The sequence below is a fragment of the Bactrocera dorsalis genome, chromosome 1, assembly GCF_023373825.1.
Source record: "Bactrocera dorsalis isolate Fly_Bdor chromosome 1, ASM2337382v1, whole genome shotgun sequence".
In the NCBI taxonomy this organism is placed as follows: Eukaryota; Metazoa; Arthropoda; class Insecta; order Diptera; family Tephritidae; genus Bactrocera; species Bactrocera dorsalis.
This window is the reverse complement of record NC_064303.1, coordinates 5439746-5463272: the sequence shown is the minus strand read 5'-3', so window position 1 is coordinate 5463272 and position 23527 is coordinate 5439746. Positions and strand designations below refer to the sequence as shown.

At 30.8% G+C, this 23527-nt stretch overlaps 2 protein-coding genes across 3 annotated transcripts in view; one reads left to right on the top strand and one right to left on the bottom strand.

Annotated features, from left to right (window-relative positions):
• Nucleotides 1-6496: 6496 nt before the first annotated feature.
• LOC105232424 (DNA fragmentation factor subunit beta) lies at nt 6497-12459 on the bottom strand. The gene is made up of 5 exons (XM_049458984.1): nt 12133-12459; nt 11827-12064; nt 10798-10921; nt 9686-10738; nt 6497-8207 (listed from the first exon to the last, which is right to left on the bottom strand). The coding sequence occupies exons 2-4, from the start codon at nt 12061-12063 to the stop codon at nt 9714-9716; spliced, it is 1386 nt and encodes a 461-aa protein (XP_049314941.1). The 5' UTR covers nt 12064; nt 12133-12459; the 3' UTR covers nt 6497-8207; nt 9686-9713.
• Nucleotides 12460-12826: 367 nt separating this feature from the next.
• Nucleotides 12827-23527, top strand: part of LOC105232425 (probable phospholipid-transporting ATPase IIB) — a 38695-nt gene continuing 27994 nt past the window's right edge. Inside the window, exons 1-2 of one of the 2 annotated variants that reach the window (XM_011214097.4) lie at nt 12827-12961; nt 14104-15797. In XM_011214097.4, the coding sequence (XP_011212399.2) occupies nt 14995-15797 (803 nt within the window). In that variant the 5' untranslated portion in view covers nt 12827-12961; nt 14104-14994. Of the gene's footprint in view, nt 13059-14103; nt 15798-23527 lie in introns of both variants that reach the window. The other variant, XM_019992444.3, reaches the window with a different exon arrangement.

Here is a 23527-nt window from a genome sequence, read left to right as displayed (position 1 = left end):
CGTTAGAAGAAAAGATTGCAAAATGAAGAACTCAAGCAATTATAAGCAAGTATAAAAGCTGATCGTTAATCGAGCCTATCGTTGATCGAGTAGCCGCCTATGCGAAAGGCAAAAGTTGGTTTCTCAATTATAATATTAATGTGCTAAATTAATTTGTCTGTGCGAAAAGACTATTAAGGAGTCGTCTAAAATATCTATAAAATAAAATTACAACAAATATCAGCATTATGTGACATTTTAAAAATGTAGCATACCTTTTAGCGTGTAATATGTAGGTGGATATAAACGCTGCATACATTTAGGCATAAATATTAAAAATTAGGTTTAGAGCTAAGAGAGCCACTCTGACAAGGTTTCGGGCTTTATGACACTTTCAAAAATGTCTAAGCTCACCGTTGGGTTTTAACGGAATATAATTTTTTATTCTGACTTTTATTCTTATTGCAATTCCTCTCGGTCGATCTTTACTTTTTTCTTAAAATTTTATCTACTGTGGACTCTCTTACGAAAACAAGCTTACGCACTAAGCCGCTTCAGCGCTCGACCTAGTGTGCTAAACTAAACCAATTTTCCAACAAAAAAGTTTAAATATTTGCGATACGTCAAATGTCTAGAATTTCTTCTTCACTATAACTTAAAAAAAAATATACTTTCATAAAAAAATCGGCAGTCTCATATCGTTATTAGAAACACATCAAATCATTTTGTATTTTTGATTATTAATTCCAAAGCTTTTAATTTAATTAATTCTTGAACTCTTCTCCAACATCTTCAAATTTATTTTACTAATTGAAATTAATATTAAAAAAAAATTATTTAAAGTTAAAAATAAAAAATAAAAATAATTGGAATTTTATTTTTCAATTGAAGGTTTGTATAATACTGAACTGTTATTTGGCTAACTGTACTGTAATTAACACTTTAATGTGACGATTTAAATTCAATTAAATTGGCATTTAGAATCTCTAATTATGTATATTTTAATTTTTATTTTTAAACGTCATTGTCTACATATTTTATCGCAAATATTTTGCTTAAAGCAAAAAGGCTTTTATATTGCTTTTTGTAATTATTGAATACAAATTCTACCCATAATAAAAATGAATTTTTTGTTGTTGTATGGAGAGAAGAACTCCACCTTTGGCTACTGTGCGTGAAAATGCGTTAAGGAACTGTAAAAAAATATCTCACTGAATTGCCGACGAAACGAATGAATAATTTTTCTTTTTATAAATTTTCTATAGTCCTCATATAAATGATTAAAAATAAACACTGTACTATACTCTGACTTGATTTATATAACCGCATTCAATACTCGTTCGTTCGTTTTCTAAATGTTTTCTTTTTTAATTATTTTTTCAACGTTTTCCTTCTAAAACCGATTAACTTTTTTATAAACGCCTAATTTTCTTCTAATTCTATTTTAGTATAACAATTCTAATATAATTATTTATAATAAACTCTAATGGTTTTCTATTCTCTTGATCTGTGAATGGCTTTACTGTTTGAGTATTTTATTTTGGACATGAAGGCAATAATGTTTGTATAATATTAAGTGCGAGATATATCATGAAAAAACAATAATAAAAACAAATATTTTAAAAATAATAATTTTATGAAATTAAAAAGGTGAAGTTTTCTCTCATACAAAGCTCTTTATTTATGTGTCGCTGTTTTGTTTGATTTTACACTGGCTAAATTCTTTGACTGGCTTATTTTTACATGCGCTTTGGCTTTACACTGCCCACTGTACGATGTGTGACCACCTTGAAATCCCTTGGCAAAGCGTTAATGCAGTAAACTCAAAAGTGTTGTTGAAATATTATTAAAATAAAAATAAATAAAATTATTAAATCTAAAAATATTTAAAAAATTAAATTAAAAAAAATATAAAAAGTTCATAAGAAGGAAATTAAATTTAAAATATTATATAATTAAACAGAATAGTAAAATTATACAAAAAAATATTGAAATATCGAAAATTAAATTTAAAAAATTTAAGAAAATTATCAAAACTTAAAAAAATTTTATATTATGCAATTAATAAAAATGATTTTAAAAATTAAACTGCAGTGAATATAAAAAGAATAAAATTTAAGAAATTATAAAAATTACTCATAAAAATATAGAAAATTTGAAATTTAAAAGCACTGTTAAAATATTATAGAATTAAATGAAATAATTTAAAAAATAAAATTAAAAAACATACAAAAATATAAAAAAATTATCAAAAATTAAAAAATTAAAAAAATTGTGAAAATCATAAAATTAAATAAAATAATTTTAACAATGAAATTACGTAAAATAAATAAAAAAATTAAAATTTATAAAAAGTAATAAAAAATATTAATTAAAAATATTTTTTTTAATTAAAAGTATAGAGAAAAATTAAAACTAAAAATTACTGTTAAGTTATAATATAAAATTTAGTTGAAATAATTAAAAAAGTATATATAAAATTATAATAAAACTATCAAAAAAATTAAAAAAAATGTAAATATTATAAAATGAATTAAAATTATAAAAAAAATTGTTGAAATATCAAAAATTAAAAGTATAAAAGTGCCGTTAAAATTAAATAAAATTATCTAAAAATTAAAATAAATTTAACAAAGTTATAAAAAATTAAATTACGCAAAATATTAAAAAAAAAAATTCAAAAATTATTAAAATGAAATTATTTAAAAATTAAAACTAAATGAAATAGTTTAAAAAAATAAATAAAAAAATCCATGAAACAAAATAAAATTTAGAACTTAAAAGTATTGCTTAAATTTTTTAATTAAATAAAATTATATGGTTTTTTTTTAAATTAAATTAAAATTATATTTAAAAAAATGTGAAAAATTAAAAACACTTGAAAAATTCGAATTAATTAAATATAATTGGTTTCATAATAAATAAATAAAAATTCTAAAATTAAAAAATTTTAAAAATATAAATAAAATTAATATTTTTAGTTAATTAATAATTATACAATTGTTCTCAAAATAAACCGAAAAGCTCTCTTCGCCTATGAAATATCAAACAGCTGTCAAGAAACTGTCAGATTTTCATAAAAGCGCGCTCACAAACTCCGCCAGCGTGGCCTGTATTTCTCTAACTGTCATTGTGTGCCAACGTAGTGCTGCTGCACCCACGCCTGTACCGTTATTGTACCCCACACTCTGTCTTTGTCCGCGCAGCTTGACATTTTATCCAACCTTTTTAAATAAGCTTTTTATGTTTCAATATATATTTTGTAAACTATTTTATATTTTATGAAAAAATAACTAATTCTCTTCTACTTTCTCTTTTTTATCATTTTCGTTTCAGGGCCTGGACAATCAGATCTATAATTATTTCTCATACTTATAGAAATTGGTTATAGATTTTTTTTAAATGAATATAAAGAAATAAAAATTTCGTTTATATATATTTTTTGTCCAACATTAGTACATTAGTGCTTACTAAGACGACATTAACACTTTGGAGTTTGGCGATGAAGTATAATTATAAGAGCCCTAAACAGTTTTTGGGGGACTAACGGCAGTTTATGAATAACGAAATATTAACCACTTAAAAACTTAAGCAAAAAAAGATGTTTGAATTGTACGCTAACTGTGGGCGGGGTGAAACATATTTGAAATGTGAAACTTTTTGTTTGCAAAAGAAAACGATAATTATTAAACAACAACAACAAAAGAAAAGCATATAAAAACAAAGGCAGGTTGAAAAAGGTAACGAAACTTATCGAATGCCGCAAAGCAGAGCTAAAAATGTAAACAATTTTTAAACGAAACATAAAATTTTATAAAAAATTAAAAATATCGACTTGCAAAGGAAGAAGAAGAACTCAACGAAAAAATGCGCTAACACTTTTTTGTTCTTAACTCATTTTTTATTAATTATTATATTTTAATTGTGTATTCTTAGTTATTTTTTTTTTTGTAATTAAGTCCTTCATTTTGTGCATATTTTGAATTATTTCATCAATTTATTGTGGCATGTGTAACGAAATTTGTTAATTTTATATTAATTAAAATTATGAAAAAATCTTGTAAACACGAATTCATAAGAAATATTACTCAAACACTATAACGGTGTGTCTATATCATTTTTGTTATGCAACATACTACATACTATATAATATATCTAAACATTTTATTAGCAATTCAAATTATTTATACTTTTTTTGAAAACAACAAAAAACGAAATAATTTCTTTAGTGTTGTAATATTTTTATTAATGCGATGTATTTCATGAAATAAAGGATATGAAAATTAAAAAAAAAAATAACAAATTGTGAGTGTTTTATTCAAAATAATGGCAGAAGGGACGAATTTTGTCATTAAATTGTAGAAAAGAATAAAAAACAGTTGTATGGCACCAATTTGAAGTAAGAAACGAGTAAGTTAAGAGGTTATATACAGTTTGGAGGCCGAAAAAAGTGATTTTTCCAGATTTTTTGCTGCGAAAACTTTTAAATTTATTGATCCAAAAATGTGTATACATATTATGGTATCTTTTACCTGTATTTTAAGACATAGTTTAGTAAAAATATTTATTTGGAAAGGAACGACAACTGATCTCCAGGAGCTTCTTTCAAAAAAGGCGTTTTGCGGTAACCACTATATCTCTGAACTGCATCCTCTGAAATTGAAAAACCAAACAGATTTCGTTAAAGTGTTGTTAAATCTATTTTCTTGAAAATTCTTACTATATACCCCTTAAATTAGGTTAGGCTAAGCTGTCAAACCCATAAACGGCTACACTTGGTAGCTGAGAACGCCTGTCCATACTCTTTGGAAAAAAACTCAACAAATAAGGAAGAGCTAAGTTGGTGTATAACCGAACTTTTTATACTCTTGCAACTTGCAAGCATCACAGCCGACTAAATACCTTGCGGTGTTGTCAATATTGGAAAATGCAGAAAGAGTTCCAGTTCATTGCTCGTCGAAATGGTGAATGGATTAAACAACGTGAAAATTATACTAAATCATACTACGAGTAAATTGATTCTGTCAACTCTAGCCAATACCACATACTAATTAAATGCGCTCAACGTTTTATTAATGTACCTCAAATACCACCACCAATCTGTATGGACTAAAGTCAGCCGGATGTTCGAAAATTCTATTATTAGTTATCCTGTTTTCGCCGGATTTTTATCAATTTTAGGTAGAAAGATACAAAACACGATATCTTTTTTTTCATTGAGGGGAATTTCGAAAATCTTTATATTAGGTATATGAGGGCTCAATCTGCCTAGAAAAAGCTGGACAATGAAGGAGAAAATGCCTGCATGTTTCCCCACTCACCTTCCTCCATACTTCTACAACTTTGACCGACAAAATTTTCAGTCTTACCGCATGTACTCTATTGGTCAAGAACTCCTACGATTTAAGATGAATATTCCAGAGAGCAGGTAGTTTAGAGAAACTCAAGTGTTTTACACTAGAGTAGAAAGTTCTAGCAGTCGCACAGGAGAAGTTTAAGGAGTCGATTCGATGCCGTTCGCTGCAACTTGAACTTACGTCGAGATAATGTTGAACGCGAACAAAATACAGGTTGTGCAAGAACTGAAGCCGCTGGACCTTCCCAAACGACAGCGCTTGGATTTATGGGCGCTTGAAAACTTCCAAGAAGATCCGACGTTTTCGAGTCAGATTTTGTGCAGCGATGAGGTCACTTTCTGGCTCAATGGGTATGAAAACAAGCAAAATTGCCGCATTTGATAGTATTTTTCACAACGATGTACGATGGTTTCTGGGTCTTAAGGACATTTTTTGACAATATAGTAACTTAATTCGATAATTATTTGCTTCTATTATTCTCTCTATTTTTTTCTCAAGTTAAAATTTTATTAATTAGTAAGAAAACTGCATTTTTCTAGTTTAGTTATTTTTCCAGTTTATTGTTAACTTTAGTTTACACGTCATATATATGTAGAATATAGTTCTTAATAAATTTTAGGTATCGAGCAGCAAACCTGTTTTTTTATAGATTTAAAAACAAATCTAAATTAACTTTAAAATAATTACTTGTAAAATCATACAAAAAAGTTAAAATTTTACAATTAAAAGTATTTATTTAATTTGCTTAGACAGTAAAGGCATTGAAAGGCTTATTAAAAATATTCTTTAGTTTCAATGAATAAAACCATTTTTTTGCTTGAAGAAAAGTATTAAAATTTGCACGATTTTAATGAGATTTTGGCATTTGAGTATACATACATTGTTGTAGGTATTGAAACCAGTTCAAAAACCGTTTTTAAGATGAAGTATTTGCGTTAAGAAACCAGTTATTATATTCAATATCTGAAAACCTGTGGCAACTAAAGGTGTAGAGTCTAGTTAACTAACCCAAATAGATATATTTTTCTGATAGGGAAAAAGGATATATAATATTTAGAAGGGTAGGTGTAGGGTTGGGAATTTTATTATGTAAAAATTTACGACAAAAATTAAATTTTTATTTTTTAATACCGATTTTGGCGATGGGCTAAAAACTTTCATTTTTATTTTTTATGAGATTAGAAAATAATTTTTTGGAAATAAAAATGAAAAATGTTGGATCCAACCGGATTAAAAAGTAAAAATTTAATAAAAAATAAATAAAAACAGTGAGAGATTTATTCGAGTTTTATGCCGACGAGATCACAGTTCACTCCAGAAACAACTCAGTTATGAAGTCCTAGAGTGAGGTCTACGGTTTCCGAATACAACAAATCAATTTTTTTTACTATTAAAGTACTGACCCTAAAAGTATGCAAATATTTGTGATTTTAATGAAAATAATTTCTACTCATATTTTAGGGAATATATTACAGTTATTAATTTGGCATTTATGGGATATTCTAAAAAACATATTTTCGAAATTTTTTGAGGGTATTTAGGAGAAAAAATTTTTTCGGGTAAAATTTTTAACGAGTCGTATGGGGTGTTTGGAGATTTAGATGTTATTTGTGGGGTATTATAAAAGAAAATATTTTAGAAATTTTTTGAGGGTATTTCAGACATAAAATTTTTTCAACAACAAAAATTATGAAACACCTTAAGTTTGTACTGCAATATTATCAATCGTCAATGTAGAAAGCATATACTTAAATTTCAGAAACTTTATAGCTTAAATTGCTTACATTTTAAGCTTAATTTTGGCGGACAATAAATATTGCTCCCAACAACTTTTAGATTATGTTCGAATTTTTAAGTTCATAATTTTTACTTTCTTTGCAAACGATTGCTTAACAGGGCCAGCCTGCCTAACGCTTTGTTTCTTTCAATATTTTTTAATAATTTTTAACGGTTAATAGTATTTTTTCATATTTTGCTAAATTATTGCTTTTATAGTCGGCTATAATTTTGCTTGCTAAAGCATATTATTGACAGCAACTCTACAAAGTCTCAACTATAACTACAACTATAACAACAACACTACTACATAGTAGAATATGGCAACTACATAGCAACAATACATAGTATATAGCATTTCTAAAGCAACAACATTTTTTTCTTTTCAATATAATATTATTTGTAATATTTCTGTAATGTCTTTTAAAAGCTATAAAGCCATCAATTACGCAACAAGCTACATTTCAGCATATTTTTTTTTACTTTTATAGTAAGATATTTGTATGTATATATGTGTATAGCTTTTAGTAATTTATATATTTATATTTATAGTATATACATACATATTTCCAGTTTTATTCGAGATCATTGCTTAAAGTTATGTTGTTTTGTTAACTGCAGCTCGTAATATGGTTCGGATATTTGTAAATACTTTTAGCAGTTTATTCCATTAATATTGTAAATATATTATTCAGTTTAGTATTTAACTTATGGTAGACTTTTGAATCCCTTTAGTATATATGAATATGTAGTATACTTTATATTTTTTTGTTTTTGTATATATTTGTACATATGAATATTGTATGCTGTAGTATAGTAGTATATATTTGTAATTATTAATTAGTTTTTTTGTATTTTTGAATTGTGTATTAAATAGTAATGTAGTAACTTGCCAAATAGCGCAAGTAATATTTATTTATTTATACTTTATTACTATTTTTAGGTGATTAGAGAGAAGTGTGACATTTTTGCACTTAAGTATAGTCCAGTTTATTCGTTTTTTAAGCTATACTTTCGATTAGGTCACTCCTCCCATGTGTTTCATAATTTATATTGTGATTCCTGATGTGATAAAATCTGCAATTTCCCTTGTGTCTTGTTTGGCAGAAAAAAACAGGAAAATAAAAATTTTGATAAAGACGTCCAAATTCAAAAAAAAAAAATTGATAAATTTATAAAAAAAAAAATAATTAATAAAAAATCAATATTCAATCAATTTGGAAAAATACAAATTTTGGTAAAACTTGTAAATTTCCAAAACAAAAAAAAATTAATTCACATGAACTGTTTTTTGGCAAAGAGTTAAAACAAAAATTCCTCCAAAAAAAGGTAAAATATATTTTAAAATGAAAAAATAAAACCTGTTTGGCAAAATTTAACGAAATTTTCGAATAAAAAAATTTTAAATAAACATTTTGGAATTTTTTTTTTTGAAAATTTGAATATATGTATGTATTTAGAATTTTTAATTAAAAAAACAACAACAAAATTTCATGAAATGAGGAAAAAAAGTTAAAAAAAACCCTCTATGACGAAAAAAAATTTATTTTTTTCAAATTTTTTTTTTGAAAATTTCAATATATTTAGAATCTGTTTAATTAAAAAAACTAAAACTAAATTTCATGAAAACACAATGGGAATGGGATATGGTAGTATGACATTGAATATGATGCTCAAAACAGATGAGGCAACGTCTGCTAAATTCTTCGATTGTTTCCTTTCACTGTAAATTTAGATCCCGGCGAAGGACATCGTTTCTCGCATAGAAAGGACCCTCCACTATGGTGTCATGGTGGTCTAAATGAATTTTTTTTTTCAAAATGAATTCGATCAAATCTATGATTTTTAAATCTAAATTTTTTAATAAAATCGTTTTTTTTTTGTAAAAATTTTTTTCTCACAAAAAAAACTTTTTCCAAAAAATTTAATATATAATTTTTATTTTTCAAAAATAATCATTTCAGCATTTAAATATTGTAGATATGGGCTTGGATATAATATTTTAATTGTGTTGTATACAGTTATCATGACAATGATGTGTTGGTGTAGTAAAACAAAGTTTGTTGCATAAAACATTTTTTTATTTTTTTTAAGAAATTACAGATATGAAAATATTTTTTTCGGATTTATTTTAAATTTTTTTAGAACGAAAATATGGATTGGAATGGCAAAATATGGATTTTTGTTCTAATGGCCTTAAGACACTCTTCCTAATTTGAAGCAAATCGGAGCAGTTATCTAATCGCAAATATAACTATTTTTTTTTAACCATTTAGTGCAAATTTATAGGTTAGGTTTTACTAAAAAATTTGGCTTAATCAGTAAGTCGAGTAGAGTAATTTTAAGTTAATTCAGGTATTAAGACAGAATATGAGTGGAAGCTAGGTTTATACTGTACATATTCATCGTCAAACTTTTTCTTATATAAAAGTAACGCAAGCAGTTGCAAAGCGCAGAATGGAAATTTTTTGCACGTCAAATGCTATACGTACTATTTGACAGCGCTCAAACTTTCTAAACGCTTTATAACAGCACAAACTGACACTACTTTAACGCAAAGGAATGTGTCCTACCTTCAATAAATCACACACACAAAATTCTTTAACTCGTTGCATCTACTTCATCCTCCTGATTGCGCACACCCATTAATTCTTGCACGATTTTGTACTCATGGCATTGCACACATACCAAGCGTCCATTGGACTTGTTTGCGCGCTGCGTTTTATCATGACAAACGATATGCACCAGTTTTAGATTTTTCAAAGAGAATATTTCCAAAAAGTATTCCAACACAGAAATGTCAATGACGCGCTTGTTGTGCAGCGTGCATTTGCGTTGCGGGTGCTCAACCAGCTCGCGCACATTCTCAATTAAAGCGGGCAATATGGAACGCGACAACTCAATTTGATGATCTAAATTCCACACCTGGAAGAGTATTAAATTCTCACGCGATGCGTATGGATTGATGGTGTGTTTGAGCGCGCAACAATTGCCGTTATCCGAGTAGCTGCCTTGACAGTAGAAATCGCCCAGCTCAGTGCAGAGCGACACCGACCATTCGTCCAGTATTTTATGGCGTGTCGTATACTCTTTGATGACCTGACGCAGTCGTTTATTTGGCAGCATTGCGCTGGCATCGGTTTCATCATCGAGTTGTTGTTGCAGAATTGCATGTTTTTTCGGACACTTGCGATCGAATAGCATGGAGAAGTAATCACAACCGATTAGCAGATAACGGAATTGCTCTAGCACCGCATCGATTGTGTGACGTGCTTTTAGATTTTGGCGATAAAGTTTATTGCGTGTCAGTTCCTCTTTCGTTTTGTAGTAGTAGCTACGCATACGATCTTGTGCACGACGCGCCATGGCCTCTTCCTTGGAATGGCAACGTTCCTCTTGGCCCTCAAACCACTCGCTGTGTTGTGTACGCAAACTAAGTTCGGTTTTGCTTTCGTATGCCTGTTTGTTGCTATCGAGCGCTTGTTGACGACAAATCTTGCGATTTTCATAATCCGTTATCATTTTGCGAAATTGCTCGGGATTTTGTTCAATGAATTCATAAATGATATCGGCAACACGGAGTAAAGGTGAGTTTTGGCGCAGTTTTTCGAATTCAAAGTCGGCATCTGTAAGTGGGGTGTGTAGGTGAAATTAATTACATAAATATTATTGTATATATACGCACCTGTTGTTATAATCTCATCCGGCCCAGCCACAATGAAAAGTGTTTGAGGCGCCAATGTTTGAAAGTAATCATCATCAGATACTTCAAAGCCATCAGTAGAAATATACAACCGTAAGTCTTTAATCTGTAAGCAAGTAGCAATAACATAAACATACATATACAAATGTTCATCAATGTCACGCCAAGAAAAAATAAAAGTTAAATAGTGTCAAGTGAGCAATTGAAGGACATGACCTACGATTTGTTTGAATTAAAGACCCTGGCCGAGATAAGAACGCCGCCCCATAATGATAACAACACTAAGCAGACCATATAGCCAACAAGGTCACAAGGCCATGTGAGCAGCAACAGCCAAATGTGTAAACCAAAATAATAAAGTTTATTGGCCTTGAACGAGTATGGCACAGAGTTGCCATACAAGGCCATGAAAATTTGTGCAACAGTACACTGCTGCAGTTTAAGATTTTTACAAATCAACAGTCTGACAACCCTACTGGCATACGCTCAAGGATACACGCACAGCTGTCATGAATGAATGTGTGCTTATAGCTAGCGTCCTTCATAGTATCCCCACACATTCAGGCTTCAATGCTACATCAAAAGCAGCAACAGGTTGTATTGCTCACTGATTTTGCCCACCACCATTGCTTAGTAGTTGTTGTCTGTGAATTTTGCGCGCCCGGTTGTGGGTCATGCGCACGACGCCTTGACATTGAATTCATCAATTGGAAAGAAAAAATACACTTCATTTGTGCACAATATGGTAGCCAATGCCAAGTTTAGGCATAATATGAAAACAAAATTCTTGGAAACTGCCTTGCCATTGTATTTGCTTTATTCACATTTTTGGCTCCTGGCGCTACGAAGCGGCCTAGAACTATTAATTGGCCGTTTTGGCACTGGCAATGGCATTGGATGCTGTGTGTAGGTGGTGTGGGTGGTTGCAGATACGCTGAGCAATCAGCGTGTATTCAATGAAAACGTACGACGCAATTTCCATTAAAACATTAAATATTTATATTTACTCACAGGGAACTTTAGTTTCGCCTTATCCTTTAGCATTTGTAGCGAATTAGCGCCAATGCCGTATTTTTTAGAACGTTCGTTGTCTGTTATTTTGTAGCCTTTAATTGGTGGAGGTGCTGTAGTTTGCTTAGCACAATTTTCACTGATTCCAAGTTTACCACAGACACCGCCATCTTTATTGTCTTCAGATTTTACGCTACGCGTTGTAGGAGCCATTACGTCTTTGAAAAAATTCAGCATACTGAAAATTTGATTGCACACACTAAATTCATGAGATTCTACTAATATAAACGCTGAAAACTGATTTACCTTGCAACTTCCTTACTTGGCGCTTGCCAAAAACGATTGCACTGTCCTCCACGAATACCACTGGCACAAACAAATTGACTTTTTCTCTAAGCTGCTCCACTGAATTTGCGCTTTTTTGACCTGCAATAGAGTCGGTCGTTGTGTATGTCAGGAAGAATGAAAAACGTCAAATTGGAGAAATAACACAAAGGAAAATTGTTGCATCCACTGCGCCTGCACTCTCTTTCGATGAAAAAATGTTTGTTTGTTTACATTTTTGTTGCTGCAAAATGCACTGATTGGATGTTGGCGTTTTGAGAGAGCGCATATTTAAACAGCAGTGTTGCAGCTGTAAGATATTTTTATAGCAATATTTAGAAAAAGAAATATTAAATTTTTATAGGTTTTTTTGACAATCTATACAATGAAATTTGATAATAATGTCTTTATGTTTTTTTTTTCTTTTCCTTTTTGTTAATTAAGTTACATGGCGCATCAATTAAAGCTTACAGTTAACTTATGTATTACTTAAATGTGAACACTCGAGTGTAGCTGTTATTTAACTATTGCCCGTCTTGTTGCTGATCAGCTTGTCGTTATGATTTCATATTTACCGCCGTTTCCAACACTGCAAACACGAAGAGCGTGCAAAGGAAAATCTAATAATCAGCTGTTCAGTAATTTGACATTCGCAAATTCGTAAATGCGAACACAACCAATTAAAAGATGTGCAAAGTGAAATCAAGCGCGCCCAGTGAAAAATATTTATCTATAATAAATTGTGTAAAAGTCTAAAAAAATGACAAAAATATAACATAAATCGCAATTCAGAGTGAAACTAAAATAACGGGTAATGTGAAGGACTTAAAATATGCACATTAAAATTTCGTTAAATGTGTGAAAATTACGAAAAAATTTAGCAAAGTTGTGCCACGCAATCGCGACGGGTGAAGTCATTGCAATCATATATAGTGCTAACTAATCTTCAACAAGTTTCAATCACTTAAATTAATATAAGAATAGTTACAAAATTCAATGGTTTTTACTATCGCCACAATCAATCTGCAATCTGCCATCTGATAAGAAATAATTAAATGAAATTGGAAGTACTTAAATGAACGTTTCGCCCTGAACAGGTGTATTTGTGGTATCAATGGATACTGCTGTATGCAATATATACACCTCAAAACCTGTTTTTAAACGCTGTATATGTGTGAAAAAAAACTGCAATAATAATTGCAAGTTAAAGACCTTTCGCAGTACTTTCAATTATTCTCATTCGTGCGCGGTATTGCCCTTTTCTGGTGTCGTGGCTACACAAAAGTGAAAAGTTTTAAATTGCGATTTAAACGAATTTATGCTTTTTGTTTAATTACTTCCTTGAATGACATCATGTTATATTTTCGTTTGAATTGAATAGTGCAAAGTTTTTGATTTATAATGAATTTCTAAAATGCTGATGCACAATTTTAATTCTACAGCTTGAATTCTATTAGCTCTATATAAATTAACACATTTTTGTAATAAATATTCGTCAAAAACAAAAACCCCATTAGTTGTTGAAATCAATTTCCAATTATACAAAAAGAAAATCTAAGTTTGTTTACTTACTGCTGCGAGCAGTGAAAGAGTTTTGAGTCTTTGTTAAATAAATTTTGTAAGAGAAATAATAATGATATACCACAATAAAATAATAAACTTTACTAATATGGCATTGTATTTTTAAGTAAATAATTTTGATTACACAAAAGGTTCAGTAGAGGGCGACGTTAGGTTAGCTCATTTGCTTTATGAAGTTACTTAAAATCCTCAGATATAATTTTTTTAATTACTAAAAACTTCGCGTCTTTGATTTCGTAGTGTTTTAAAATTTGTAAATGTCATAGTTGCAAATTTGGTCCCTGATCGTCCTCAAGTACTTATTCATTGTCCGAAATTTGTTTCTTAAATAACTATAATTAAAAATTTTTGCTCTCCCTTTTTCAATATTAGTAACAAAATATCGTCGCTCGTTAAAGCATTTAAAAATTAACATTAAAAAAGCATCGGAAATAAATTTCCATAAAGTTCGTCAATAAATAAATGAGTTAAAGTGAATTTAACTGGTAACTGTCTTTCAAGCGGACAAAATAAAAAAAAACGAAGTGAGAAAACAAAAGCACATCAGCGAGGCTGACATCAGCAGCCTCCAGCTCATCAATGCCACCACTTGTGCGCGCTCAAAATAATAGAAATACAACAACAAGTAAGCAATTGGCATAAATTGCAAAAGCAAATAAAATATATAGCAAGGCAATAAGCCAGACCATGCTGAGCATTGCTGATGCACATTTAAGTTACTAACGCGGTCAATTAAAAACAGAACAACTGCGTTGCGCTGAAGGCGACAGCAGCCAATCACCGCAAACGGCACCAAGCGATGAGCGTCGTCACCGGCAGCTACAGTAGTAAAACGACGAATGTTGACAGTGCAAATTAGCCAAAGAACTATGGTGATGTTAAAAATATACGCTCGCGCTAGAAATACGGCAATAAAGAGACAAAGTGAAATAGCTAATAGCATAACAAACGCTCAGTATTGCCTGTATAAAAACTAAAAAACCAAACAAACGCAAAGTCAATTGGATTAAAAATTGTAACATGCTCTCCAAATAGCCAAACAAATAAACGACGCGTGTGCCCGAGAAAAGACCACACGACGACCAAAATACCGCTCTCTGCCTTTTATTATACAATATTTCAAATTAAATCAACGCTCTCTGCCTCCAGCTCTCTATTTTTGGTATTTTCGAACTTTTTTTCTACGCATACTTTATTGTTGCTGTTGTTTTTTTCGTATTCACACACTTTTTGTGCGTTCTGTGCATACACTAACACACTGCCATGGTGGCCGATAGCGAAATACAGCTACGCGATTTCGATGGCGAAACCGAAGACTCTGACTCCGAGACTGAATTGCTCATACGCCACAGTGGACGCGGTGGTGCGCGCCAACCAGCGAAACGCGGCAGCATTGCCACCTCACGCTACTATCTCCATGATTACTCAACAGCAACACAGCCGACGGCAGCGACCGCATCGTCGTTGTCGGCTACCAACATAGCGACGGGCTTCCTTAGCAATTTGTTTGGCAACACAACGAACAGTCTTGGCCGCGCTGCCGGGCAAGTACGTCTCAGAAATGAACGTAGTCGCGAGCGCGATAAATACGCCGCCTCGAGAGCAAGAACGCAACAATTACAAGAGCAACAACAACAACAATACCAGCGACAACAAGCTAGAACAACGGCACTTAGTTTTGGCGGTTTCAATACGGGATTGGGTACGTCTGCGAGACTGGCGAAATTGGCGCAGACAACGCAAACGTCGTATCGCGTTGGCGGTGGCGACGGTGCGTCGGGCGGTGTTGATGCGGCGGCACACGGTGTCACCGAGTCTGTAGCGCTGGGCGTACGTAGTATTGGTGGCCAAAGTGGTGCACATAAACGTTATGATGCGACGGGCGCCACAAGCGCGACGAGTGAAAGTGCTAGCGGGGGTGGCGGTATGGGTGGTGGCGCGGGTGTTGTGCTACAACAGACAGTATTGGATGCTGAGAACGGTTCGACGACCGTCTACTACCAGAAGAATCGGCGACGCAGTAAACGCAGATCGTTGGCGAATCTGTGCAAATTGTGCCTGTGCGGGTGAGTATCTACCTCTTATGAGTTGAAAAAATCTTCATGTGTTCATAAGTGTGTGTACGTGTGTACAAAAAAGTTGTTTGGAAAAATACAGAAAAAGCTGCGCATAATTTTACTTTCCCTTATTTATTTACGCGTACGCGAAGTGGCTGCCACACACAATCAAACTTACATGTGTGTGTGTACATGTGTCTTTAATACATCGGCGATGCAAATGACCCGATATTATAATTTTTATAGCTCGTAATACAAGCTATAAAAACGCCTTAGTGAGTGAGTGCATCGCAAAAAACCGTAACAATCTTAGTAACAACAATTGTTAACAACGAAAAGCGAGTGTTGCTCATTAGCGTGTTCCAAAATAACGTGAGAATTTGTTGTTAAATAATTATACAAATAAATGTAGTGAAAAAATGGTGTGCTACTTTCGAGTGTTTACATATCTACATAACAGCAAAACTCAACATGAAAAAACATGCGTATAAAAACCCACAAAAGCAAATGTTTAAAAAATATCAAAAAAAAGAATGGTTCGTGGAAAAATGTGCTATAATAAATTATTAAAAATAACGGGGCGCTTTGTGAATGTGAATTGTTTATATACAGCAAGTTGAGAATTTCAGAAAATGAGCGAAAATATCAATGGTGGGAATTGTGCTGTGGTTTGTTGCAAAATTTTTCAATTCAAATTGAAGATAATTTGAGAAAATACACAAAATAAAACAGTGTACTTTATTTGTGGGCATATTATATATTCAATTAAATATTACAGTTATAATTAGAAATTGAATTTAGCAGCCTAGAAATATGCAAAATGTGTAAAAATTAAAAAAAAAAGTATATTAGTGTATCTAAAAATAACTGAAACAAATAAAAATATATAACAAAATAAAGGAAAAACAATATAAAGTAAACAAATAAAATAAATAAACAATTTTAAGAATAATGTAATGTTTGCAGTTCCAATGAAAATCCAAATAAATTGACTAACAATTTTAAAAAACAAAGTTAAAGCTCGTCGTCGTTGAAACTTTTAAAAATATTATTTTTTCGCGTTGGCACACTCTAGGCAACTTGCTATAATTTTATAGCAAATGAAATACTAACTGAAATGAGCGAGAAGTGTATGAAAAGTTCAAATTAATTCGTTTTTATAACAATATTTTTGGTTTTGAGTTTGCTATAATTTTATAGCAACCCTTTTTTAACACAAAATCATAAAAAATGTGCAAAATGGCATAATAGTGAATTAATAGTTTACGTTTTTACTTGCCATAATTTTATAGCAAACTTTTTCAATACGAAATCGTAAAAGAATGTGCAAAAAAGCATAACGCATTAATTATTTTTTTATTTTTTTACTTGCTATAATTTTATAGCAAGCTTTTTTCATCAAAAATGCTAAAAACCTGTGCAAAAAGGTATAAAAGGTGAATTAATTCTTTATTTTTTTTACTTGCTATAATTTTATACCAAAATTTTTTCAACACAAAGAGTAAAAACATTGCATGAAACGCATAAAACCGGTAATTAAACTTAATTGTATGTTGAAACTCTGGTTTCAAAATAAAATATATTGATAATTTTACCATAAACTCATGAGTAATAATAACTAAATTAAATTTGTTGAAATTTTTAACAAATGTTCGCCGTGCTTAACGTTAATTTATTTTCCTTTGATCACAAATAATTATTTTTAGCATAAGATAATTGCTTATTTTTATAAACTGTCACTAAGTGCTGTTGGCAATTATTTGCAAATGTGCACAGTTCCAGTTTATGGCCGTCTGAGTCGAAATTCTGTTTGCTATTAAATTGCGCTAATATTTTTTCGTTGATTTATTTTTGTAGTTTGTATGTTTATTTTTAAATACCAACGCAATCTAAGCTCGGCATCTCTGTGCCTGCGTGTGTGTGTGCGTGCGTGTATTAAAATCCAGTTTGGCCTGTTTCTCGTGGCAATGAAATTTTGTTACACTCGCGTTTTCGGCGTTCTTTCTAATGCCGTTTATGTGTATTTGTTGTTGCCATTGAATTTTTTACATTTCGTTAATTTTTATTTGATTTCCAAATCTCGATTTTATTTCCAGTCTCAAGGTCAAAGCGGCAGATAGTAGCCGCTGACAAGATTTATGCGTGTGTATGTGCCTTTTTATTACATATAAATATGTGCATATCAGAGTTTTTTAATGAATGTTCACATGTTCACAGCTTAAAAAAAAATATTTATTTTTTTGTAGTAGTATTGTTTTATAGTTTGATAGCTTGTCCCGTCGTCACGTCAGTAAATCGCCGAATTTGAAAGCAATTTAAAATGATTTAGCGTTATAAAGCATAAAGTAACAATAAAAAATACCCCACACCAATACAACAATCTAAAAATACCAAAAAAACGTAAAACAAATCGCACAACAACAAAAATTAACGCTCGCTAATGTTTCATGCTTTCGTGAGCTGCGCTTTCGTTTGCTTCTTCATTCCCTGCTACCAGTTCAAATTCAAAAGTTTTGCCCATTTGCTGTCTACCTTTGTGTGGCACATTCTAATCGCTGGCGCAAATCGTTAAACTATACTTCGTTGTGTTGTTGTTGTTGTTAAGCGTTTCGGTGCTTGAACGTGGCCTAATGGTTAAAGAAAATTACAAAAACAAACAGCAGAAAAAATAAATAAAATAAAGCAACAAAAAAAAATTATCTAAAAAGCTTATTTAAAGCAACAAAAAAAGTTATGTACATGCCACCATGAGTACAAATAACATTAGCTACAACAACAACACTCATATTGCTACATTCGCATTTCGTATTTGTACCACATTTTTACCCCGTCGTCGTCTACAAACTCAGTCCATCGTTCAGCTGCAGAAGTCGTCGAAACCGAAATGTGAAGATAAAGAATGTGCTTTGTGCAATAACAAAAACAATACTTGTGAGTGTATGTGTGTAGAAAAGTTTCGCTGACGTCGGCGCGTCTAAAACGCGACTTGTGCAAAGCGTCTATCGCTGAAGCCGGTTGTATGCGACAGTGGTGTGAATGGCGAAATATTTTCGATAAATATTGTTATAGAAGGGATAGAGCATTTATAGACTCATAAAACAGTTTTAGGTATTCAGTTGATCCGATCGTAGCTCTCCGTCTATAGTTTCTATTTCTCATTGGGTTATATTGCCAAGTTATGTTATCGTCTCTCTTCTTCAGCAAAATCATAAGAGAATAGATTTTAAGGCCCTGTGGGAGATCGGCAACGATATCAAGGGCATCCAAAATGTTTCGGAATGAATCACTGATTTTTAAAGTACATAAATTCAGCAAACGTACCTTATTTTTATTTATTTCTTAATAAAAAGAACCTTTCAAGCAAAAATTCTCATATTTTTTTCTATTTTTTATATTATTTTTTTATTTTTATTTTTTTTTATTACTGTATATATTTTATTTTATTTTTAAATTTTTTTATATTTTTTAAAAATTTTTTATTCACAATTTACCGTTTTTAACACTCTGTGCACCAGCTTGGATGCCTCACGTCAATGCTAACCAGTGAATGGAATTATGCAATAAGAAAAGCAAATAATATAAACAGAAAACTAGCTGTAAAGTAACAAAATTTATTCCATAGCAACAACAAAGCACATAATTATAACTGTGGGTGTGTGTGTATAAGTTACGAATATGGCAAGCACGAGTTAATAAATTCGACTAAGAATGATGGAAAAAATATTTAAATTGAGAATCAAAAACGAAATTAAACGGGAAATTTGAAAAATGTATTTAATTGAAAAAGAATAAAATTTTAATTAAAAAAATTTATAAAAAATATAATTTTAATTTTTTTTAATTGTAATAATATTAATTTTGTTTATCAACAACGACCCCTGCTTCAAATTCTGTGGCAAAAATATTTCACACATTTCATTCACTTCACTCGAATTTGTATATTTTTCGACATTTTATGTTCGAAGAAACCCACCAATCTCCATCAGCAACGCCTCCGCTTCCACCACAAGTACTTGCAATTGTTAGCTTGAAAAGTTTTTAAATTTATTTTTTTTTCACATCAAAGAAATTTTTTTCCATTACATTAAAACGGCAGCATCCGCTACAATCTAAGCCCGCCACAAAAACAACAACAAGTACATGTAACAAAAGCCATGATATCAACAAAAATGTTATATTGTTGCAATGTTTTTCGTGAAGCCTTGAAGTACATAATGACAGGTCACACATAAGCACATATGTATGTATGTACATGTATATACATATGTACATGTGTATATACAACATAGTATAACATTTTCTATGAATGCTGAGTACAAAAGCATTGCCTCACAAATTAGCAGTGAAAACGCCAAACTCTTCATTCCAACACCAACTACGACACAAAATTAGACAATGGAAAAGACAGACATTTGAGAAAAAAATTTGCTGGTAAGCAACGGCGCGGATTGTCTTCAAGTGCTGCATATAAAATATGTGATTGATCGGGCACTTTTGTACATAACTTACATACGAGTACATACTACATAACGCTGCTCACAAGCTCATGGAATGCCGTCCACCAAAAACCCAAAAGTCAATTTCGAAAAAATTAAATTGAAGGTTCTCAAGACACTGCCACATTGCGGTAATATTGCAGAAATATGACTCACTTGGGTACTCGTAAAGGTAGCGCTTGTTGAGGCGAGGTCTTTTGTGATTGAATGTTTGTGGAGTTTATGGGTACATGTACATACATATGTACATATATACATACATATGTATGTATACAACGCAAAAATAATTTTTTAGTTGCTATAAAAGTTCATATAATTTTATAGTAATCATGAATTCACATTATTTAGAGCCCAATATATCTTGTTAAATACGATTTCTTAAAAAATTCAATATTTTACTTGCTATAATTTTTTATAGCAAGGTACAGTTGAGCAATTACTGTAAAATTTCTTAAGTAAGCAATTTAATTATAAAATGTATATAAAGTCAAATTTTGAAACCACTCACTTTTGTGCTATAATTTTTATATCAAGAACAAAATCGCATTAACTACTCACTTCATAAAATTCTAATATAATATTAATTACAACTTACTAGTATTTTAGAATAAATAATTAATTAAAATTACCTGAAAGTAATTACATTTACTTTTTATAGCAATACATTTTTATAGCAAGTTAACAAATGAGTATTTTGTCAATATTGCTATAAAGAGTGCTGTATTTTCATTATACAAAATTCAAAAAAATTGACGTAACCTTTTATTTATCGAGATATAAATAATGTGTTGACTTCGGCCGCCTCAGACAAATGCACTTAAATTGCAAAATAGCGGAATAATTTTTATGGCTGTTTGTCTCCCTATAAAGAGTATAAATGTCACTTATCATTTTATAGCAAACATGCTGTAAATTAAAACAAAGCCATAAATTTTTTAAAGCAAGGCTTTCAGACTTTTAAATATGCATTGTAAAGTATGCTTAGTGAGTTTTTAAATAAATTAAAATATTTTTTCTTTGTTTTTTGTAACCTTCTTCCTCTTCTTAATTGGCTATAATCGCGTAAGCGGTGTCTACGGCTTACGCGATTATAGCCGAGTTAACAACCGCACGCCAGTCGTTTCTTCTTTTCGCTCCGTTTTTTGTAACCCACAATGGCATAAATTGTCAGAAAATTTTTGCTATAATATTTTTATAGCAAATTAAACTTATTAGGAAACATATTTTAGTTACAAAACGGCTTTTTGTGGGTAATCGTAAGAATGAAAATTATTTTTATGTTTACTATAATTTTATAGCAGCTCATAAATTTAAAAATTTTGAAAGTTCTAGGTTCTTAAACATTTTTGAAATCAGAATAACAAAATGTTTAGAATGAAATAACTTTTTGAGTTCGCTATAATTTTATAACAAGTAAAAAATGCAATAATTATGAAAACATGTGATATTAAAACATTTTTGTAAACAGAATAACAAAATTTTTAGCATAAAATAACTTTTTGAGTTTGCTATAATTTTATAGCAAGTCAGAAATTCAACAATTACCCAAGTTCTTAGTATTTAAGCATATTTGGAAAAAGAATCAGAGACTTTTTAGAATTAAATAATTTTTTAATTTTTATAGCAAGTAAAAAATTCAATAATTATCGAAATACATGGTTTTTAAACTTTTTTGTAAACAGAATAATCAAATTTTTAGCATCAGATAACTTTTTGAGTTCGCTATAATTTTATAGCAACACACAATAAATAATAAAAACAATAAATAAAAATTATAGGTAAAAAATTTCATATTTTACTATTTTCTGCTTATAAAAATATATTTGTTTGGCAAAATTTTCCACAAAAATTATTTAGCATTTGTGAAAGTGCATTTTTCGCTGAAGAAGACTGTGCGTAATCTTCTCAAAATAAATCAATTCAATCAAAAAATATTTACTCAGCACAAATGTTTTCATTACAACGGCATATGTTAACGCATCACATGTCTGCGCTTAGAAATAGCACCAAAGAGCAAATAAAGGAGAAATGCTACTCAAATGCCATATGCAACGCAACTCAGCTGGAAAGCCAACAGCGCGAGCCATGACGACAATATATTGACTATTACAATGACTAAAATAGCTAAACAAACATAAGGCATCCGCACAGAGTAACGCGTTGCAACAATCAATAGTTCAGCGCATTTATTTTAAACTTTAGAATTCTAGAAAATGCACTGCTTGGCTGATTATGGTGAGACAGGAAGAGCAAAGTTTACAGAAACCAAATTAAATCTGAAACAGTGCATGTAAAAATACGCGAAAGAAATACAGCTGACAAAAGAAATTCAACGTTGCTTTGTGCGGCGCACATGTCTCGTAGGTATTAGCAACAACAACAACAACCAAAAGTGGTGTCTGATTCATTTATTTTCGTGTCTACCGCATTGACCTTACTTGCAAGAGTATTTTGCTCCTCGACCCCACCGATTGGCTTCTTAATGTCAAAGTACTAAACTGTCGCTGGAAAAACACACACACACACATATATATGTAATACATTAGACCCTTCTTAGTTGATGTGTCTGCATTGTAGTCAATACTTACTGTCAAGCCGAATGCATAAACTGTTATTTTGCGTTTGTAAGTTCATAAAATTTATTCACAAAAAAGCCATAAGCTAACTTACCTTCTATGCAGATACATTTGTTAGCAGTCGCGCTAATACCAAAACTATAGCTCTAAATTGTTTCGAAAAATTCGACTGTCGCTTGTTTGGTGTGGTAGTTCCACCCCTGTTGTGAACTTCGACTCTTTATTGAATTGTTGCATGTTGAGCTTAGCATGTCTCAGGTAATGAAGTGGTATGAGAAGTAATAAAAAAACTTATTTTCGCGTGAGCAAAATTCGATATTTGTTACTTGATATTTATTTTAATGGCGCGTATTGTCGCGTTTCTGTAAAATTCTTTAGTTTAAGGGCGAGATTAAATTTTGAAAATACTTAAATAGTTATTGAAAAGGTTTACCGAAAATTGAACGAGATAAGGATACATGAGAAAGCCAAATTCATAGATTGATATCATTATGAAAGAAGATTTATTGGATCAAGGGCTTCTTTGAGACTCTTCCATTTGCATCGATCTTCTGCTAGCCATATTTTAATTTCTTCTTAAGGAATGCCTAACCTCATTATTAATGGTGTCAAGTCTCTTTTTGAAAATACTAGTATGAGTACCAGACCATAGCGAAATCGCAGGCAA

Excerpts from the sequence above, each read along its gene's own strand:
- LOC105232424 (XM_049458984.1), bottom strand. The coding sequence starts at position 12,063 with ATGCTGAATTTTTTCAAAGACGTAATGGCTCCTACAACGCGTAGCGTA. Across the intron at positions 10,922-11,826 it reads AGGCGAAACTAAAGTTCCCT|ATTAAAGACTTACGGTTGTA; the intron begins GTGAGTAAATAT and ends ACTTGCTTACAG. Across the intron at positions 10,739-10,797 it reads GGATGAGATTATAACAACAG|ATGCCGACTTTGAATTCGAA; the intron begins GTGCGTATATAT and ends CCCCACTTACAG.